The sequence below is a fragment of the Macaca fascicularis genome, chromosome 12 (assembly GCF_037993035.2).
Source record: "Macaca fascicularis isolate 582-1 chromosome 12, T2T-MFA8v1.1".
Classification (NCBI taxonomy): domain Eukaryota; kingdom Metazoa; phylum Chordata; class Mammalia; order Primates; family Cercopithecidae; genus Macaca; species Macaca fascicularis.
In genome coordinates this window covers 47,642,759-47,664,545 of record NC_088386.1, presented here as the reverse complement: position 1 = coordinate 47,664,545, position 21,787 = coordinate 47,642,759, and the positions used below count along the sequence as shown (strand labels likewise).

At 37.9% G+C, this 21,787-nt stretch overlaps 1 protein-coding gene and 1 pseudogene across 4 annotated transcripts in view; one reads left to right on the top strand and one right to left on the bottom strand.

The window, feature by feature from the left end:
* The window catches only part of STAM2 (signal transducing adaptor molecule 2), a 56,050-nt gene extending 36,168 nt beyond the window's left edge, over window positions 1-19,882 (top strand). For 2 of the 4 annotated variants that reach the window (XM_005573192.5, XM_015432202.4), the window contains 7 exons: window positions 1,545-1,639; window positions 3,635-3,717; window positions 3,859-3,946; window positions 4,940-4,994; window positions 10,767-10,920; window positions 13,521-13,690; window positions 16,716-19,882. In XM_005573192.5, the coding sequence (XP_005573249.2) occupies window positions 1,545-1,639; window positions 3,635-3,717; window positions 3,859-3,946; window positions 4,940-4,994; window positions 10,767-10,920; window positions 13,521-13,690; window positions 16,716-16,944 (874 nt within the window). In that variant the 3' untranslated portion in view covers window positions 16,945-19,882. Of the gene's footprint in view, window positions 1-1,544; window positions 1,640-3,634; window positions 3,718-3,858; window positions 3,947-4,939; window positions 4,995-10,766; window positions 10,921-13,520; window positions 13,691-15,070 lie in introns of all 4 variants that reach the window. The other 2 variants (XM_065525487.2, XM_074009122.1) reach the window with 1 other exon arrangement.
* On the bottom strand, window positions 5,524-7,174 carry LOC102128953 (large ribosomal subunit protein eL30 pseudogene; annotated as a pseudogene).
* Window positions 19,883-21,787: the final 1,905 nt, after the last annotated feature.

Sequence of the window (21,787 nt, the reverse complement as noted above, 5' to 3'; positions counted from 1 at the left end):
TGAGGCAGGCAGATCACTTGAGATCAAGTTTGAGACCAGCCTGACCAACATGGCAAAACCCCATCTCTACTAAAAATACAAAAATGAGCCAGGAGTGGTGGTGCATACCTATAGTCCCAGCTACTTGGGAGACTGTGGCAGGAGAATGGCTTGAATCTGGGAGGCAGAGGTTGCAGTGAGCCAAGATCGCGCCACTGCACTCCAGCCTGGGTAACACAGCAAGACCCTATCTCAAAAAAAAAAAAAAAAACAAACAAACGAAATATTTATATTCTTAAATCCCAACAAGTTCACGTCTGTGAATAAGTGCAGAGAAATTGTTGCATGTGTGTCTTCAAGTCTAGGATGATCATTACGTTATCTTTATGATGGTGAAAGACTGGAATCAACCTAAATATCCATCTGTACAGGAATGGCTAAATATGGCCCATTCGTGTGATGGAATTTTAATTTAAAAAGAATAAGCAAAATTTGAAAGAATTAATATATAAAATTAAAAAGATCTGTGTGGATTAGCATCTATGTCTGTCTGTTTCTATATGGACTTGGCTATAGATATGTGTAAAAGAACAAAAAACCGACAGGAAGGCTACCAACTTTATTATGGTAGTGTGGTAAGATGGATGTGGCCTGGGATTTGGGGTCATTACTAAAGGGCACTTAAGTGTTTCCTGTTTACTTTTTAATTTTTTAATTTTATTATTTATTTTTTGAGACAGAGTCTCACTCTATTCCCCAGGCTGGAGTGCAGTGACGTGATCTCAGCTTATTGCAACCTCTGCCTCCCAGGTTAAAGCGATTCTCATGCCTCAGGCTCCTGAGTTGCTGGGATTACAGGCACCTGCCACCACACCCGGCTAATTTTTGTATTTTTAGTAGAGATGGGGTTTTGTCATGTTAGCCCAGCTAGTCTCGAACTCCTGACCTCAGGTGATCCATCCACCTCAGCCTCCCACAGTGCTAGGATTACAGGCATGACCGCACCCAGCCTTACTTTTTTAAAGCCCAGAGTAACAAATGATGAATTGCTAATTGGTTCTAAATTTTTTGTTTGTTTTTTTGAGATGAGTCTTGCTGTGTCACCCAGGCTGGAGTGCAGTGGCGCCATCTTGGCTCACTGCAACCTCTTCCTCCCAGGTTTAAGTGATTCTTCTGCCTCAGCCTCCCAAGTAGCTGGGGCTACAGGTGTGCGCCACCATGCCTGGCTAATTTTTGTATTTTTAGTAGAAACGAGGTTTCACCATGTTGGCCAGGCTGGTCTCAAACTCCTGACCTCAGGTGATCTGCCCACCTTGGCCTCCCAAAGTGTTGGGATTATAGGCGTGAGCCACTGTGCCTGGCCTGGTTCTAAGTTTAGATATAGGGATGTGGATATTTGTTTTACTTGTACTTTTTAATATTTACTAAATTTAAGAAAAATGACTTAATTATAGCTGCATGTAAACGAATATATTCAAAGGAGGCTAAATTTAATTTTTAATTCCTCTTTGCTATTGTATTAAAATGTGGGGGAACAAATGATATTTTTTGCACTGTATTTTTAGTGATGCCAATTGGTGGAAAGGAGAAAATCACAGAGGAATAGGACTTTTCCCATCCAATTTTGTAACAACTAATTTAAACGTAGAGACTGAGGCAGGTAAGTTAACTTAGAGAACATTAGATCTATTTAAGTTTTTTTCACTTAAATTTTATGATTTGGTTTTGGATGTAAAGTAGATTGGCATTTAACTTTTTGTTTTAAATCATTTCTTTATAGGCATGACAATCTAACCTACTTTTTAACCGAATTAAGGGGTTAATTTAGCCTGTGTCAATCGCAAGAATATTTCCTCTTATTTTACATCTTCTGAGAGTTAGCATACATGGTTAAGTCAGGCATAAAATCATATGTGACCATGCAAGTATTTAAATCAACCTAACTGTGTAGTGTAAGAGGCAGTTCATATCTATTCTGTACAAAGAGTGTTTTGATTCATCAGTGAACCACAGTGGCAAAGCGGGAATGGTGTGGGGAGGTTGTGGTTGGCAAGTGCCGAATATAATTACTGGGTTTAGGAGTACTCCTAAATTTTAGACCTTTCCTCACCTTGATTTGATCCTAGGGAGCTTGAAACAATAATAAAGTAATGTAATCAAGCCACTAAGCTTCCTGGTTCAGATCTGCTGAACTTTAGTCAGTCTGCAGCCACAGACAGTTCCATTTTAGACATTTTAGCCATTGTCAACGATGCTGAGAAAGCATTCCATTTGTTATTCAGGTAGGGAGGTGGGGGGATCTGAGTGTAAAGGAACAGCTTGTAATAATACTAATGATGATAATTAGAAATAGTTACTGGTTTTTGAGCATTCATTATTTGTCAGGCATTGTGCTAAGTCATTTGTACTATTGCATTTCAGTCTCACAGTTCTGTGAGATAGCTACTTTTGTTGCCCTGTCTTACAGATAAGGACACTGAGGCTGAGCAGTTATGTGTCTAGTAAGTGATTGAGCCAGGATTCTAAAGTCAGGACAGTCTGACCTTAACACTGACTCACTGAGGGATATATCAGTACTAATCCTTTCCAGTTCAGGAGAAAGAACTTCAAATGAAAGCATTATGCATCATGTGTAACATCGTCTTTGTATGTGTAGAGTGATACATTCAGAAAAATGAAGTCGTGAGAGGTTGATACTCACTGACGTGAATATAGAGTACTTTGCCATTATTTATACTTTTATTCCTCTTATCTGGCTCTCTAAGTAGATAGGAATATTGGAGATACCTTTAAAAAATAACTTTATAGATCATGCTCAGGGGATTCTATACAGCAATTTCTCCTTGACATAGGCTGGAAAGTATTAACAGGAAAAAATATTGTGGGTTTTCAGCTTATCCTTGTGTTATGCTGACTTCTGTTCTTTGAAAGTTAGCCATATGTTTGAAATAAATGGCTAACAGTTGGGATTTAAAATTGTTTGGCTACGTAGGTTTTTATTGTTGTTTTATTTTTACCAAAATTTACTTTGTTAAAATATGGTACATTCTAGCAATACTTCAGGGAACATTTAAATAGTTTTCTGGGTTTGTGTATTTGTAAGTTTTTTTTCAACCTTCATGAAAAACTTTTGTGTTTAGTGTTGTTTTAACTATTGTCAAAGTTAGCTTAAAATAAGTTTTATTTTTTGTTCATATAGGCAATAGTTTTTTTTAATAGAAAGGAAGAGTAGAAGGAACTCATAGATATAAGTTTGAAATTAGCTAGGTAGATAATAATCTGCTCTCATACATTTATTCACCCCAGTGGTAACTCTCAGTTTTCAGGAAAATGCCTAAAATGTCAGCTGCTGTTAACATTGCACATTTGTTCCACTAAAATTTTAAGTTCCATGAGGTTAGAGATTCTTGTCTGTTTTATTCACTGGTGTATGTATAAATGCCTGAACAATGCCTGGCACATAATGAGTTCTAAATAAATGTTTGTGAAATAAATGACCAAACGTATGTAATAACATATTGATTATGAAATGTGGTGAATATTTGAAGGACTTCTATTTTTTTTTCTTATGGACAATCATAGGCCACTTATAAATTAATAACTAAAATTACTGAAGTAAATGCTGAGGAACTTAAAATTTACTTTGTTTCTATAGCGGCTGTGGACAAATTGAATGTAATTGATGATGATGTGGAGGAAATTAAGAAATCAGAGCCTGAGCCTGTTTATATAGATGAGGTAGAGTCCCTCTTTTGTTTAATAGTTAAACTATCAAGACATTTAAATGTATTATCTTTGAGAGTGCTTGGAAAGAGTAATTTCATATTCACTGAAGTTAAAACTCTTGAGTTTTTAAAAAGTGTCCTATTACTTTTTTAGGATAAGATGGATAGAGCCCTGCAGGTACTTCAGAGTATAGATCCAACAGATTCAAAACCAGACTCCCAAGACCTTTTGGATTTAGAAGGTAGTGAATATTAGATATTATTTTAATATTATTTAGTATTTTAGCTATTCATAGTGTCTTCAGTTTCTTCTGCCTTGTATTTGCCTCTAGAGGTTAGAAATCTCTGGTGGGGAACAGACTAGTACAGTAAAATAATAAATATTACTCGGAAGGCATTGTCATAAACCTGCAAATCCTTTTCATAAAGGAAGTCTTTGTATTTCTTTAAGCCTACAAGTAAAATTGGCTGAAGATTTTTGCAGTCCAAAAAAGGACAGAATTAAAAATAACAGCGTATCAAATTGAGTCAAAATGTTTAAAATGCTTATTCCTGTTTAATTTTCTTGTATTATGAATTTAAAGGATGAAATTATACATGATCATTGTTAACTTCGTAACATAGTCACTTGATGCATGTTGATGTGTCTTTTAGTCTCTTAAGAAATGTGAGAACAATTAAAACGTGTTTTTTTGTTTTTAAAAAAAATCCCTTGGGAGAAGAATCTCTGGTAAATGAATAATCCTTGTTAAATCTTTATAGAAGAAACTTCTGGTTATGAATATAGAATACAGCATTGTGCTCTTTATAGTATCAGTGTTCACATTGGGAAATACACTGTTTAATCGTGAAATGTCTTAAGTAAATGAAAAATCTTCATATCTGATGGGCAAAGGTTACATAATTTATATATTGTGGCTCAAGTTTGTTTTAGTTAACTAATCATAGTTTTCTAGATGTCTTTAAGACTTTGGGATAACTCCAGATTTGACAGTCTGTCAACTTAGTTAATAGTTTCAAGAAAACATAATGAGATTTTTATTTTAAAGTTGTCCTTGCTTTTAGTCACATGATAGTAATGTACAGTAGTAGTGCTGAATAGTAGTCTTTCTCTAGCATGAGCTTAATCTCTGTGTATTATGCATAGTGTTGTATATTGGTGCTATATTGTTAAAAATTGTTGAAATTGGCTTAAATTGGATTTTCTGTGTTTGTAAGTATTTTTGTATTTACAGATATCTGCCAACAGATGGGTCCAATGATAGATGAAAAACTCGAAGAAATTGATAGGTGAGATTTTTCATGCAAGGAATAAAAAGTATAGTTTTGGGGGGTTCACTTGTTTTTTGGCAAACAGTAAAGTAGGGAAAGTTTTTGTGGAACTATACAATTCATGGAAATTGTTTTTCAGTTTCCCAAACTCTTACAAATTTATAGCAAGGTGGTGCAATAAGCTCTGACAAGTTTTATTAAATAAAAATTTTGCGCTGGGCGCGGTGGCTCACGTCTGTAATCCCAGCACTTTGGGAGGCCGAGGCGGGCGGATCACGAGGTCAGGAGATCGAGACCATCCTGGCGAACACGGTGAAACCCGTCTCTACTAAAAAAATACAAAAAAATTAGCTGGGCGTGGTGGCGGGCGCCTGTAGTCCCAGCTTCTAGGGAGGCTGAGGCAGGAGAATGGCGTGAACCCGGGAGGCAGCGGAGCTTGTAGTGAGCGGAGATCGCGCCACTGCACTCCAGCTTGGGCAACAGAGCAAGACTCCGTCTCAAAAAAAAAAAAAAAAAAAAATTAAAAAGAATAAAAATTTTGCATGGCTTACTTTTCACCAGTCTCTTCTAGCATGCTTCTAGTGATATTAGAACTGCCTGGATCAGTGATAGCCAGTGTGCATACTCTCTAGTATTTTCTGCATGCTCTGCCCATCATTGCCACTGTAGTGATGGACAGCAGTTTTGGCCAACATTGTATAGCACTCTATTTCAGATTTCCTCAAAGCTGGACAGTTTTAGTGAGGATGACCAATTTTGCTTTGCCTTGTCTGATCATCTTCAGAGTCTGCTTTTACCCCAGCACATACTTTCCACTTTTCATAACGAGTTGGAGCCTAGAGTTGATCAACTCCACTGACTTTTTCCTCTTCTTTGAGACTATCCTGCCTTAAGTCCAGGAAGGTCCCCAACTAAGAGCAGCTGCCAAGATAGCTGGGGAGTCAAGTGCTTTTTATTTAAAGATAACAGTTTTCTGGGGGGTTTTTTTGAGATGGAGTTTTGCGCTGATGCCGAAGCTGGAGTGCAGTGGCACGATCTCGGCTCACTGCAACCTCTGTCTCCCAGGTTCAAGCAATTCTCCCGCCTCAGCCTCCTGAGTAGCTAGCACAGGCGTGCACCACCACACCCGGCTAATTTTTGTATTTTTAGTACAGACAGGGTTTCACCTTGTTGGCCAGGCTGGTCTCGAGCTCCTGACCTCATGATCTGCCCACCTTGGCCTCCCAAAGTGCTGGAATTACAGGCGTGAACCACTGTGCCTGGCCAAGAATTGAATTCTTATGAGAAGTGGTACTTATAAAAATTTTAAATGAAATTTCTCTAGCATTTGAAGCTAAATCATGTCTTCCCTTTTCATTTCTTGTCCTTGTATTTCTTTGTTTCTATTGCTCTTTTAATTTTATCCTACGTAGTTTTCTTTTTCTTTTTCTTTTTTTTTTTTGGAGATAGAGTCTTGCCCCGTCACCCAGGCTGGAGTGCAGTGGTGCAATCTCGGCTCACTGCAGCCTCCACCTCCTGGGTTCAAGCCATTCTCTGCCTTAGCCTCCCAAGTAGCTAGGATTACAGGTGCCTGCCACCATGCCCTGCTAATTTTTTTATTTTTAGTAGAGACGGGGTTTCACCATATTAGCCAGGCTGGTCTCGAACTCCTGACCTCATGATCCGCTCGCCTCAGCCTCCCAAAGTGCTGGGATTACAGGTGTGAGCCACTGCACCCAGCCTCACACCCAGCTTTTTTTTTTTTTTTTTTTTTTTTTTTTTAAAGACAGGGCCTTGCTGTGCTGCCCAGGCTGGTCTCGAACTCTTGGCCTCAAGTGATCTTCCTGCCTCAGCTTCCCAAAGTGTTGGGATTATAGGCATGAGCCACTGTGTCTGGCCCTTATTGTCCTTTAAAAATAGCAGCAACACTGAAGGGTAGACTTTCAAGGTTGAGCTTTTGACTTGGTTCTGCTCCCTTGTTTCTCAGCTCTCTATCTGAAGTCAGAGAGAGAACCCTTAGTGAAAGGAAAACAAGGGATAGGGCTTAGTATTCCATCATCATCCGTCTCTAGTGGTATTTATTGAATTAATATATAAACAGCACAAGAAAAAGAGATTAGATAGGGCCAAAATAAGGAGAACAGAAACTACTTCTTTTCTGCCTCTACCAGAGAAGTGCAGTAGCAGCAGGACTTTTCCTAGTCACCAGAGATTGTCATCTTTGTTCCAGGGGACATTTTAAAAATAAATGTGTTTTCTAAAGAAATGAAAAATCTGTGTGTCAATTGACAGTAGTTTTGCCATATTTTAGAGAAAGCATTAAATATCTCCTTACACATCTACTTTGTTTCAATGCAGGATGTTAATGGTTAGTGAATAATCAAACTGGAAAAGATTAAAAAGTATTATAGATGTGGCTGTATGTTTAGTTCAGACACAATTTTTTTTAATGTTTTGTATTTTCAATTTGAAGTTGAGTGCACGGATGCAGAACCCATGGACATGGAGGACTGAGTGTGTGTCCACACATTCTACAATGAATATCATTGTCCTTGATAATTATCCCTTGATATGAACAGATATTATAATATATAATGAAAAAAGGCAGAAGCTATGACAATTTAATCTTATTTTTGGTTCATAAAAATAATTTTGTTAAAGGAAAAGATCTAGAAGAATTAGAAGTCAGAGTGAGGCTGGTGTGGGGGCTCACACCTATAATCCCAGCACTTCAGGAGGCTGAAGTGGGAGGATCATCAGAGCCCAGGAATTTGAGACCAGCTTGGGCAATACAGTGAGACCCCATCTCTAAAAAAAAAAATTTTAACAATTAGCTGGGCTTGGTGGTATGCACCTGTGGTCCCAGCTCCTCAGGAGGCTGAGGTGGGAAGATTGCTTGAGCCTGGGAGGTCAAGGAGGCTGCAGTGAGCCACAGTTGCACCACTGCACTCCAGTCTAGGTGACACAATGAGATCCTGTCTCAAAAGAAAAAAAAAATCAAAGTGACCATTCTGATGGTAGTTAATTTTTTGAGTGAGAACTCAATCATTAACCAGTTTTCTTACCAGTTTCAGTTTTTGAATAGGCCAACTGGCATTTTTTCTTGTTCCATGGCCACAGCTGCAGATGCAGCTCCTGTTCTGGGAAATGTTTCCTGTTCTTCAACAAATTCTTATTGACTGTTATTTACCCTTGTCAAGTATTCAGAGATGAATAAAGTACCAATTTTTCCCTTGAATGGATCATTGGGTTTGTTATTCCTGCTCAGAAAAACAACTCTATTGTTAGAAAGTTAAATTGTACATTTCATTTCTGTCATTTTACAGAATGAAATTTTGTAGCATTTTATCACCCTAAGAAATTATATTGAGTAAACATGTAAATTGACTCCAAAAAAGTTTAGGTAGATTTATTGAAGAGAGATTCATAGTCTGGCCTTAACTATGTTCCAGACTATTCTAATCTTATTTCCTCCTGTCCTCCAAAGATCATTTTCTACCATCTGATCAAGTTGCTCTTTTGCCTTATTACTCTGGGATTGTGTCTCAAATCTTTCAGGGGATTTCAAACACAGTGATCATGTCTTTCTACTGCATTTTTCTGTTGTTTCATCAACATACTGGGTTTTGTGGATTTCCTACAGATAAATTTTAGTTATGCATTTGTTAGCATGGCACTAATTTCTGTAGCTTTCTGGGTGGCTCGTAACTCTTATTTTTGATAATAAAGTTTGACCTGCTTAATGCAGTCATTCCTACCAGAGAGGGAACAAACTTTTTGTTGTTGTTGTTCAGACATAAAAGACTAATAGAAGAAAAGTGACAAATCTTGATAGGACTCAGTGGCTGTTTACTTGGTAGTCCTGTGTCTGTGTGCCTCTGCTTGTTGCCTCTCTGTGTTTATGTAGAAAGAACCACATTTCAATAAAAAGGCTTGTGGATGTTTCAGGCCAGATGAAAAGTGGTTGCTTAACTATTATAAATTTGACAGTGCAAAGAGAGTTCTTTATTACTCCCAGGGGAACAGACAAAATTGTTTCAAGTAGGAAGAGTCTGCTCTGAAGCTTCTTGGTCATATTTGAAGATGCTTTTATTTGGATTTTTTGTTACTACATAATAAAGTATTGGTTTACTTACTTTCTCAAAATAAACCAACCAACAAACGAGCTGTAGAGACTAGTCTTACACACTGTTTTTACTTGGATTTTCAAGGGTAATTATTTAAGTAGGTTTTTTTTTTTCAGTTGATATTTTTATGGATATAAACAAATGAAAATGTGTGTGATTTTTTTTTTTTTTTTTTGAGACGGAGTCTCGCTCTGTCGCCCAGGCTGGAGTGCAGTGGCCGGATCTCAGCTCACTGCAAGCTCCGCCTCCCGGGTTCCCGCCATTCTCCTGCCTCAGCCTCCCGAGTAGCTGGGACTACAGGCGCCGCCACCTCACCCGGCTAGTTTTTTTTGTATTTTTTAATACAGACGGGGTTTCACTGTGTTAGCCAGGATGGTCTCGATCTCCTGACCTCGTGATCCGCCCGTCTCGGCCTCCCAAAGTGCTGGGATTACAGGCTTGAGCCACCGCGCCCGGCTTTTTTTTTTTTTTTTAACAAGTGTTTTTAAATTTCCATCATATCGTGTACTTCATAGAGGTTCTGGGCCTTGCGTGGGTACTTTCTTTTATTGAGATTTATAATTCAGGCCTAGATTCTTACCCAAATTGAGAATTTTCTTTTTAATAATTGAATTCTCAAAATAAAACTGGAATGTGTGAAAGTAAATTCTCTCAGCACCAAAATTGTGAATTGATTGCATTTTATGAGGCATGGAAAGGACTTTTCCCTAATATTATAAAGTCATTTTGTCACTGGTAGAGGATTGTGACTGCAGGTTGTCCAGGTTCTTGGCATTTTGAAGAAAGAATTGGACAAAATGCCCAGCAAAGGAAAGAAAGATCGAAGCAACAGAAGAACAAAAGCAGAGATTTATTGAAAACGAAAGTACGCCCCACAGTGTGGGAGTGGGCCTGAGCAGCAGCTGAAGGACCCGGATACAGAACCTTCTTGGGTCCAAGTACAGTACCCCCTAGAAGTTTCCCATTGGCCGCTTCATGCTCACCTCATGTAAATGAAGTGGAAGCTCACGATCAGTCTGGTTGCAGAAAGCAGCCAACCAGAGGCTGAAATGAAGTTACAAAGGTCACAGTGCTGTGCAACCATCTGATTGGTTGCAAAAAGCAACCAATTAGAGGCTAGGGAGAAGTTACAATTATGCTTGTATGCAAAGGAAGACTCCGCCCACAGTCAGTCTGACTGGTTGTGGACAGCAACCATTCAGAGGCTGGAGCAGCCATTCAGAGGCTGGTTGTGGACAGCAACCGTTCGGAGGCTGAAGTTACAAAGTTGCAAAGGAAGACTGGACTTGTAATCAGTCTGATTTTTTTCGGACACCCAATTTCCCATCTGCTGCACAGAAAACGTGGGGAGTTTGCAAAGGGAGCAGCCTCTGGTCCTTTTGTTACTTAGGTGTGGAAAGTTAGGGTTGGTTTTCCTTTCAGTGTAGTTACAAGAAGTCAGCTTGAAAAACAGCCTTAGATTCCCTGCCTCCAGACCCTATTTTCCTGCCTTAGTATCAGGCTAGCTATTACAAGGATTAAGCAGTTCTTCCTCTCAGTTTCCCTTTGTGAATATTCTTTCATTAAATATAAAATAGCCTTTTGATATATGAATAGAAATTGTGCTAAATTTAAAAAATAATTCATATCACTAAACAGATGCTAAAAACTAGAAGAGTATTATAATACTTTTCTTCTACATCAGGAAGCATTCAGAATTGTCTGAATTGAATGTAAAAGTCCTGGAAGCTCTGGAACTATATAACAAATTGGTGAATGAAGCACCAGTGTACTCAGTCTATTCAAAGCTCCACCCTCCAGCACATTACCCACCTGCATCATCCGGGGTTCCAATGCAGGTGAGCATGTTTTTTGAGAACATTTTCTAAATTATAAACAAGTTTTAAAGTAAAAGAAAGTGTTTTACAGCATAGTATTAAGATTTCTTTTGTATGTAAATAAAATTATAAAATTTATCTTTGATTGTTTCAGTAAATATTGACTGAACAATTAACATTCACCAGAACAACTTAGACAGATACTGACATTTCACAAATACATTATAGTTCAGTTTTAACATGGATGAAAAGACCATTAAGTATGTGAGGGTAGTTCTGGTTCTTCATATGCTTTTGTAAGTATAAAGCATAAATCTTTTATGTAAGTATAAATCCTTTTTGTAAATGTGGAGTATAAATCCTTTGATTTCGGATGGTACCTAGCATATCAGAAGTTCCCCAGGTACCAAGACTTTGCTGCTGCTCAACAAGATTTAACATTTCTTTACAAATTTCCATAAAGATTTATTTGACTCACATGATTATTAACAGGCACAATGAACTTCTAGAGTATGCTTTATACTTCCTTTACTTAGCTGCATGACTTAAATTGTTAAAAATTTGTGCATAGCAAAGATATGATACACATCTAGGAGGTACAGACTCCATAAGCCATCCATGAACATCCGTAAGCCATCTTTTTCCAGTACTTTTCACCTTTTTTGTGTGCTTGCCATATGAAGTGAATACTTTATATTTGTCAGTATCCCCATTCAGAAGCATTTTGAAATTTCAGCCAGTTAGCCAATTGAATTCAGAATGAGCTTGGATGAGCAAAATGCATGTTAATTTATGAACACTGGTATCTAAAGGTACATGTGAAGGAGACACCAAGGAGAAAGGGTAGAATGTGGGTGAATAATTTAGATGACTTGACACAACGTAATTGTTAAGTAAAAAAAGAATAGTCACTATGGTAACTGTCACGTCAGACAAGATACATTTATCAAATGTGCCATGCCTTGATCTTTTTGAAAATTAGGAGGGTAAGAAAGATTTCTGGCTGCAAAAGACATTTGGGAGTTACTCAGTTTGCTTCTGTTTTCAGAGTTGTTTGCTGCTGCTGTGAAAGTGGGACAAAAAGCAGTGTCTGCATCGTTGTATGATAAAACTATGTTGGCTTTTTTTTTTTTTTTTTCTTTTGAGACGGAGTCTCGCTCTGTCACCCAGGCTGGAGTGTGGTGGCCGGATCTCAGCTCACTGCAAGCTCCGCCTCCCGGGTTCACGCCATTCTCCTGCCTCAGCCTCCCAAGTAGCTGGGACTACAGGCGCCCGCCACCTCGCCTGGCTAGTTTTTTTTTTTTTTTTTTGTATTTTTTAGTAGAGACATTTCACCGTGTTAGCCAGGATGGTCTCGATCTCCTGACCTCGTGATCTGCCTGTCTCGGCCTCCCAAAGTGCTGGGATTACAGGCTTGAGCCACCGTGCCCGGCCTATGTTGGCTTTTTTATGTGTCTGTAAAGGGTTATTTGCTATTCTGTGTCAGGTTTCGGTGTTTACTTGAATTCTGCTTACTGCATTTTGCCAAGCACAACTCATTTCTCTGAAAAGTTAACTTTCTGTTTGATTCCTCACATAATCTGTATCTACACTATTCACTCGAGCATTTGAAATATTCAAAAGTTTCTATTCTAATTTGACAAAAATACATCTCTACTAGAAGCAATTGGGGTAACAAGTTAGTTGTATCTGTGTAGGCTACTCAGGAACCCTAAACTGCAGAAGAAGCTGATTCTCACAGTCTCAGCCTATTGTCAGTAGATTGTTACATGTCTACTAAGGAGGTAATGTGATTGTACTTAATATAGCTTATTTGGGATTTCTAGCATTCTAAATTTTCAGATAAATGGTCTTTGCTTTAAAAAATAGCTTAATTTAAAACTGGATTGATGATCATTATGGTATGATATGATATTAAATGTGTGCATTGTTTTGATGCTATATATAGTAGACAGGTGGTAGACCCTGTCCTTAAGGAGCTGTTGTCCTGAAAATAAGTAGGGCACATATAAATGTCCAAAGAGACCTAAACCATTTTTGCTCTTTCCTGAGGATACATGTCTTTTACCAATAACTCTTCCTTACTTTTGTCCTGTTTGTCTGAAAGGTAAGAGATAAAGTAGACATTGCCAGGGAAGCCCTGGCATCCTTATACCGTTTCTTTTTCAGCTTGTTCTTTTAAGTTTCATTCTTAGGAAGGAGTTGGATGAGTCATCCTGGGATGAGGGTAAAGAAGGTTATCATTCTTATAGTGACTTTAAGTGATGGTGGGCTTCCCTTCAAGGGAGTGTACAGTTTTCTGTGGCTCTACAACAAGACATGTTTACTGAGTAATAGGCAACCTGGATAGATGGCAATCCACTACTTAAAAGTATACCACCTGTCTTTCTCCCAGCTCTCTGTAAAAATAAAAGAACAGCCAAACAAATCAAATTTCCATAGATATGGCACTGTGATTTGACAGCTCACCACTTTTAGTTCTAAGATGGATAGATTGGTAGAATCAGATTGCTTCCCAAAGACATATAGTTTCTTTCCTTTAAGTCTTTTAACATTTTAAATATATTATTAGGCACAAGTTTGGGAGATTCATGAATCAACTTTTTCTTTCTGATTAATAGACATATCCAGTTCAATCACATGGTGGAAACTATATGGGTCAGAGCATTCACCAAGTAACTGTTGCCCAAAGCTATAGCCTAGGACCCGATCAGATTGGTCCACTGAGATCTCTGCCTCCAAATGTGAATTCCTCAGTGACAACACAGCCTGCTCAAACTTCATATTTAAGGTAAGTTTTGGGAGCTGTGCTAATTTTATAATTATATGTGTTAATTTTCCTAGATTTTCAGAATGGGAATATATAGACCCTTATTAAGATGAAGTTACAGAGCTGTTTATTCATAATCCTGTGAAGTGGAATGGTGTTACCTTAGCTTTGCTACCCATACTGAGATTATTGCCTGCCCTTAAGCTTACAGTCTGCATCCCTGGGACAAAATAAAGCTAATTGTCCTTTATGAGACTAAGCCTATTATGTGCTTAGCACTGTGCTATAATCAGCCTGTGAAGTAGCCCCAGACTTACTTGTCTGCATGTACTCCTAAAAATTAGAAAACTGTTGTTACTTTGACCCTTAAAAAGAAGCGTGTTTGAACTGTGGAATTTGTAGTTCAGGTTTTTTTTGTTTTGCTTTGTTTTTTTGAGACAGAGTCTCCCTCTTTCACCCAGGCTGGAGTGCAGTGGCTAGATCCCTGCTCACTGCAACCTCTGCCTCCCAGGTTCAAGCAATTCTCCTGCCTCAGCCTCCTGAGTAGCTGGGATTACAGGCAGGTGCCACCACGCCCATCTGATGTTTTTGTATTTTTAGTAGAGACGGGGTTTCAGCATGTTGGTGAGGCTGGTCTCAAACTCCTGACCTCGTGATGATCCACCCGCCTCAGCCTCCCAAAGTGCTGGGATTATAGGTGTGAGCCGCTGCGCCCGGCCAACAAGGGTTTTTTTTTTTTTTTTTTTTTTTTTTAAGACAAGGTCTCACTCAGTCACCCAGGCTAGAGTGCAGAGGCATGATCTCAGCTCACTACAGTCTTGACCTCCCGGTCTCAAGCTATCCACCCTCCTCAGCCTCTCGAATAGCTGGGACTACAGGCGAGCACCACCATGCTCTGCTAATTTTTGTATTTTTTTGTCAAAGTGGGGTTTCGCCATGTTGCCCAGGCTGGTCTCAAACTCCTGAGCTCAAGGAATCCGCCTGCTATGGCTTCTCAAAGTGCTAGGATTATAGGCATGCACCACTGCACCCAGCCCTGTATTTCTGTTTTTTAATAAAAACACTTCTACTCTGAGAGTTGTATTTAAATCTTTCTTTCTGTTCACTTTGCTTAACCATACAAAATGTTCATTCAATATAATCATATGTAGATGATCTGTAAGGTCCCTTCCCACCCTCAAACTCCATGAGTATGAATTTTAGATATTTTATGAATATTAAATAAATCTGTTCAGATTAGTGTTCAGTTAGAATAAAATATAAAATTTTGCTGTCCTTGGTAACACTAGGAATTATGGAGAAAAAAGTGGTGTAGTGTTGAAACTAATTCTCTTTTATTGCAAGCAGTATATTTGGTGGAATTTAAAGTTATGTAATTTTTTTATTGAAACTTTTTTTTAGATGGAGCTTTATCACCCAGACTGGAGTACAGTGGTGTGATCATAGTGCACTGCAGCCTCCAACTCCCGGGCTTAAGGAATCTTCCAACCTCTGCCTCCTGAGTAGCTGAGACCACAGGCACATACTACGCCCAGCTAATGTTTTTAATTTTTTGTAGAGATGAGTATAGTCATGTTGCCTGGGCTGGTCTCAAACCAGGCTAGCCCAAGCAATTCTCTCACCTTGGCCTCCCAAAATGCTGGGATTAGAGGCATGAGCCTCCGAGCACAGCCCTAAAACTGCCGGGCACAGTGGCTCACGCCTGTTTTATTTATATATATACACACACACACACACGTATATATATGTATACGTATATATGTGTGTGTGTGTGTATATATATATATATTTTTTTTTTTTTTTTTTTTTTGAGACGGAGTCTTGTTCTGTCACCTAGGCTGGAGTGCAGTGGCGCAATCTCGGCTCACTGCAAACTCCGCCTCCCGGGTTCATGCCGTTCTCCCACCTCAGCCTCCCAAGTAACTGGGACTATAGGCGCCCGCCACCACACCCGGCTAATTTTGTTTTTGTATTTTTAGTAGAGACAGGTTTCACTGTTAGCCAGGATGGTCTCCATCTCCTGACCTCGTGATCCGCCCGTCTCGGCCTCCCAAAGTGCTGGGATTACAGGTGTGAGCCACCGCACCCGGCCAAAATTATATATATATTTTTTAAGAGAAATGTATGCCATAGTAGTTATAGGAACAAACAAGTCTTGCAATTTGGTGTGATTTTTCAGCTTAGTTTGTGAAATGTCAATAAAGAAATAGTTTCGGAGTATCGTGAGGGTAGATTTTGGGCCCTATGCAGACTACACTGTTTTCCTTTTAAAAGTAGAAAGTCCTTACTGAAGGAAAGCTTGAAAGAGGTTTACAGAGAAGAGGCGGACTTCTTTGTGCTGGATTGGGAGTTGCAGAGGGAGAATATAGGCTAAAAGTGGCATCTTGAGCCAGGACTCCATTCTCATTGCAACTGGCCAAGGGTACTTCAGTCAAGAACAGTTTACATCTCCTCAGATGGTTTCTGAATGTTTTTAGTTAGAGATTCTGGAGAAGGGAAGTTAAACTGGTCTTAGAATCTTACATTTTGTTTGTTTTCAAGTACCTCTCTCTTCTTACCAATATAAAAATTACATTAACAAGCTCGGCATGGTGGCTTATGCCTGTAATCCCAACACTTTGAGAGGCCGAGGCCAGAGGATCACTTGAGTCCAGGAGTTTGAGACCATCCTGGGCAACATAGCAAGACCCAGTCTCTACAAAAAGAAATTTTTTTAAATTAGTCTGGACTAATTTAAATCTTTTAAAAATAGCCCCAGCTACTCAGGAGGCTGAGGCAGGAGGATTGCTTGAGCCCAGGAGTTCGAGAATGCAGTGAGCTATGATCTGCACCCCAGCCTGGGCAACAGAGCAAGATCCCATCTCAAAAAAAAAGAAAGAAAATTTGATTAACAGTATTCAATGGCTGGAATGATTAAATTGTAATCAGAACAGTAGAGCTACATAAACTTGAAGATGGAAAAGGCATTTTTGTCATGATGATCTCTTAACTGTAACCTAGATATTGCAAAGTAAATATAGTTTTCTTTTTAAAATTTTGTTTGTAGCACTGGACAAGACACTGTTTCCAATCCTACTTATATGAACCAGAACTCTAACCTACAGTCAGCTACTGGTACAACTGCTTACACTCAGCAAATGGGGATGTCTGTGGATATGTCATCTTATCAGAACACTACTTCCAATTTGCCTCAACTGGCAGGCTTTCCGGTGACAGTTCCAGCTCATCCAGTTGCACAGCAGCACACAAATTACCATCAGCAGCCTCTCCTTTAGAAACAAAGCAAGCATTTTCTTGAAAGCCTTCATAAGTGTATTATTCAATCCTTATGATACCAACCTGAAAATATTAAAACTTTTTTTCCTCTTAACTCGAAAGGACCATGAATAAATAAAGCACAAAAACCTCTCTTACTCTACAAGGCCATAAAGGTTTTTTTTTCAGTCCGGTTTGTTTGAAGTCAGTCTTTGGATCAGAGGCAGCTTAAAGATGCTTTCAGTTAGTTTTGTCTTACTTTCAGTTTTCTCTACATAAATCTAGATACCCTTTAAGTAGCCTTATGACACTAAACAGTATGAGATAGGAGTATTAAAATATTATTTTAAGGAAACCACTGTTTCCCCCTAAAATGTCATAAGAGCACTGAAGAACTTGAAATATTTTTTTTCAGAGTTTCTCACACACTGTTATTTTAAAAGCCTAACTTTTGTGTGTGTAAGCATTTAGCTTGCCAGCATATTTCTTTTTGGCTCCTTAAATTGCAGTTGTGTTTGCAGTATTGTCACTTTTGCTCTCGCTGTTACGTTAAATAATAATTAGCATATAATTGTCTACAGAAGCAAGAGCAATCTGGAAGGAACAAAAATGTTTTCTGTGATTAACAGTGAAGACCTTGTAAATGCAGATGTGTGATAAAGCATTTAGTCAGTCCCCCAAACAGTCATGCCAACTGTGAAGGATTATCCCACGAAACATTTCCATTCCCTGAGGAAAAACATTTTCTTTCCTATATGTATCTCTGGTATTTACAGTTGTCACTAATAACCTTTTCAGGTGACTTTGGCTATTCCTAATGAAGATATGGTTCATTTGTTTTCCTTCCTGGAATGTGGTGTGCAGAGATGCTGCATACGCTTTTTATGGGATTGCGTGTGAATTTGAGCCATGAGACATTCCTAATAATTTGTTGTGAGATATACCAAGCATGGATGATAAGTGTGTTTTTAGTGATGTGTTGTTTTTTTAAAGAAGTCAAATCACTTGCACCATTGCTAAGCTGTCAACATACCAAGCTGTTGAAAAAAATTGACGATTTCTTTCAGAAGTAATTCTCAGCCTGTGCAATAATAGCAGATGATGACTTCATAGAAGGTGACAGATTGATAGGGAGGCTATTGAAGCAGTTTTTCTGCAGCCTGCATTTTGAGTTAGTTTATAGTGCTAATAGATTCTATATAACTGTGGGAGTTTGGTAGTAAACAAATAGGGATTGTTTTCTCTCCTAAAAATTTGCACACTACTTCATTATCTACCAACTTTTTACATATTGGAAAATAGAAATTGCAAATACATATGCATATGGAAACATATTCAGACTGGGAAAAACAATGGACATTAGTTTTTAAAAAATTACTTATATGGAAGCAAGATTTCTATATTTGTGTTTTTAAAGAAAGCTGTTAGTCTTTCTACTAAATCCATTTCAAGCTAATTCTCTGAAAATGTTGCCGTTTATCTACAGAAATTTGATTATAAATATGTTCCTTTTTCAAAGAAACTATCCTAGAACAAAATAGTCTATATGGTACGTGATCTACATTTAAGTGGAAAAATTAGCAGTATTTGAAAGCTCAGTTTATGTCATTAACTTCAGATACAAATAACTGAACAGAAAGTTTTAACCTTTAATATTTCATGTTCTGTTTTTGAGTATTTTCCTTTATGTTAATTCACTTATATACTTCTGAATGGCACCTTACTTGTTGGAAACAAATCTTCTGTTCTTTACAAAATAATACTTTTTAAAAAACATTTTAAAAAATCCAAAGATGCTCTTGATAATAGTCAACATTTGCATATATATGGAATTTCTTACATTTTTCTCCCAAACTGTATTTAATAAACTTATTTTAATGTTTGTGTATTTCATGTATAATTGTGATCTCAGTTATAAAAGCTTAATTCAGCATGTTTTTGAGCCAGTATAAATACTGCACACCCACTAAATTGGGATCAGCCATTATAAATAATGTAGTTTTAGAATAATAAAACATGACACATATATATATAGTATATATTGGCATTTATCAGTGAAAGTTTATACATGCAGAAGTTTTTTTTTCCTCTTAAATTAAAAATTATTTTTTGCCATATGTAATAAATTTTGTGTTGCAGGCTGTCGAAAGGTAAAAATGATTTTAAATCTGTGTACTGATGATTCTTTCGGTGTTAAGAAACACAGGGTTATTTTCTTTCCTTTTTATGAGCTTATGGATTCTATTTATATTAAGACCTGTTTATGATTGTTTTCTGCCAAAGGAATTGTCTAACTTCAGATTTCTACATTGGGTTCATACTTACTGTTTTATATCAGAAATAAAAAAATAGCTTCTGCTTTTTCATATGAAATCTTGGTACATCAGAAAGAATTCCTGAAAATTTATAATAGAATGAATTTCTACATTTTATTAATGTAGAAAAATACCCTGGGGTGTTAAAATATATGAAGTGTGGGATATATTCTTATAGTTTGTAAAATGTAGTCAATCAATATTGTCTTCTAATTTGGTAATTTATTTAAAATTACTTAAACATTAGGTAATTATATTTGTTAGGATTTGAAATTATTTGTAGTTAAATTGTCATGCTATTTGAAATAATTGATACTTGACTACGTAATACATTTTACTGTATGTTTTGAAGATGATTATAATTTCACCTTTCAAAATGTAAAAAATCAATTTTAAATGTTTTAAAAACATATAGCTTAGGGATTTTTTAAAAAAGGCTTTCTTAGTAAAAAACATAAATTTAAAAGCTCCTGAGTTCTAGGAGAGGGCTTATTGAATTGTTATGAGAAAGCTGAAGTTACTTTAACAAGTAATAAATTATAAATAGCACTGATCTATAATGCTTTATTTCTATCAGAAGGTACTTTTTCTTCATTCATCATCAGTTTTAGCCAGTAAATAAATGGGAATACTTACTTTTAGAGATTTGATTTTTTTCTTGTTGTTTGGTTTAGTTTTCTTTCAAAAATTAAAGGTATATTTCTAAAAGTTTTCCCCAGAGGCCAGATACAGTGGCTCATGCCTGTAATCCCAGCACTTTGGGAGCCTGAGGTGGGAGGATCGCTTGAGGCTAGGAGTTTGAGACCAGCTTGGCAACATGGCAAGACCCTATCTCTGCAAAAATTTTAAAACTTAGCCAGGTGTGGTAGTGCACCTGTAGTCCCAGCTAGTCAGTAGGCTGAGGTGGGAATATTGCTTGAGGCTGCAGTGAGGTGTGATCACACTACTGCACTCTGGCCTGACAGAGTGAGATCCTGTCTCAAAAAGAAACTTCCCCAGAAGAAGAATTCAAATTTTATCAAGCTGAATTAAAATTTGAGGTTTTTTTAAAAATCTTACTGTGTCAAAAGAGGCATTATGTTGCTTATGTGATATAGTGAATAGTGTCCCTCCAAATTTCATGTACACCTGGACTGTCACAATGTGACTTTACAGTAGCCACCCCCTACCCCCACCCTTATCTGTGGTGGATACATTTGCAAGATCCCGAGTGGATGACTGAAACCGCAGATAGTACTGAACCTTATATATACTGTTTGTTTTCTTATGCATACATACCCCTATGATAAAGTTTATGAATTTGGCACTTAACAGCAGAACTAATAAGATGAAAGAGTTGTGACAATATACTCTAATAAAAATTATTTAAAATGTATGAAGTGTTTATTTCGGACTATGGTTTAATTAGGGTAACTGAAAGTATAGAAAGTGAAATCGTGGGCCGGGCGTGGTGGCTCACGCCTGTAATCCCAGCACTTTGGGAGGTCACGAGTTTGAGACCAGCCTGGCCAACATGGTGAAACCTTGTCTCTTACTAAAAATACAAAATTAGCTCTGTGTGGTGGCACATAACTGATCACAGCTACTTGGGAAGCTGAGGCAGGAGAATCGCTTGAACCTGGGAGGCGGAGGTTGCAGTGAGCCAAGATCACGCCATTGCTCTCCAGCCTGGACAACAAGAATGAAACTCCATCTCAAAAAATAAAAAAGTGAAATCCTGGTTAAGGGTGAACTACTGTATTTGGAAATAGGGTCTTTGCAGATATAATTAGTTAAGGATCTTGAGGCAAATTTATCCTGGATTTAGGGTGGGCCCTAAATCCAATGCCTAGTGTCCTTACAAGAAGAGAAGACACACACAAATGAAAAGAGGCCATGTGAAGGTGGCAGTGAAAGTTACAGTTATGCTGCCAGAGGGCAAGGACTACCTGGAATCACCAGAAGTTGGAAGAGGCAAAGGATTCCTCCCTCCATAGAGCCTTCAGAGGGAGCATGGCCTTGCTAACACCTTGATTTCAGACTCCAGAAATGTGAGAGAACAAATTTCGGTTGTTTAATTGTGACAGCAGTCCTGGGGAATTCAGACATGGGTAAAAGTGTACAGTGAAATCTGAGTACCAAGCACTCAAGACTTTGATCAGATTGCTTAGAATTGACGCAGGAATTCTGAGAAAGATGTCTGTAGTCCGGTGGCAGTCTTTTTATTTTTGCTAAACTATAATGATATTGCATGGGTAGATGAAACTAAGACCTCTGTTAATCCCATAATCCTATTTCTCGATTTTTAAATACCACATCTACATTTCAACAATTGATTTCATTATGCCAGAGGTGTTTACAGTTAGTAAGATTATAACTGACTTGCATTTTCATCTGCTCCTCTGCTCATCTTGAGCAGTAGTTATTGAATGACAGGAGAAATGTTGAAAGCCAAACAGAGATGAAGAAGAAACAAAAAAACTGGATGGATATTCCCCCTCAAAAGCTACTCAAGAATGGAGGTTTGGTCTTGTTCTTAGCTTTACACCATTTTATATCCTAATAAAGG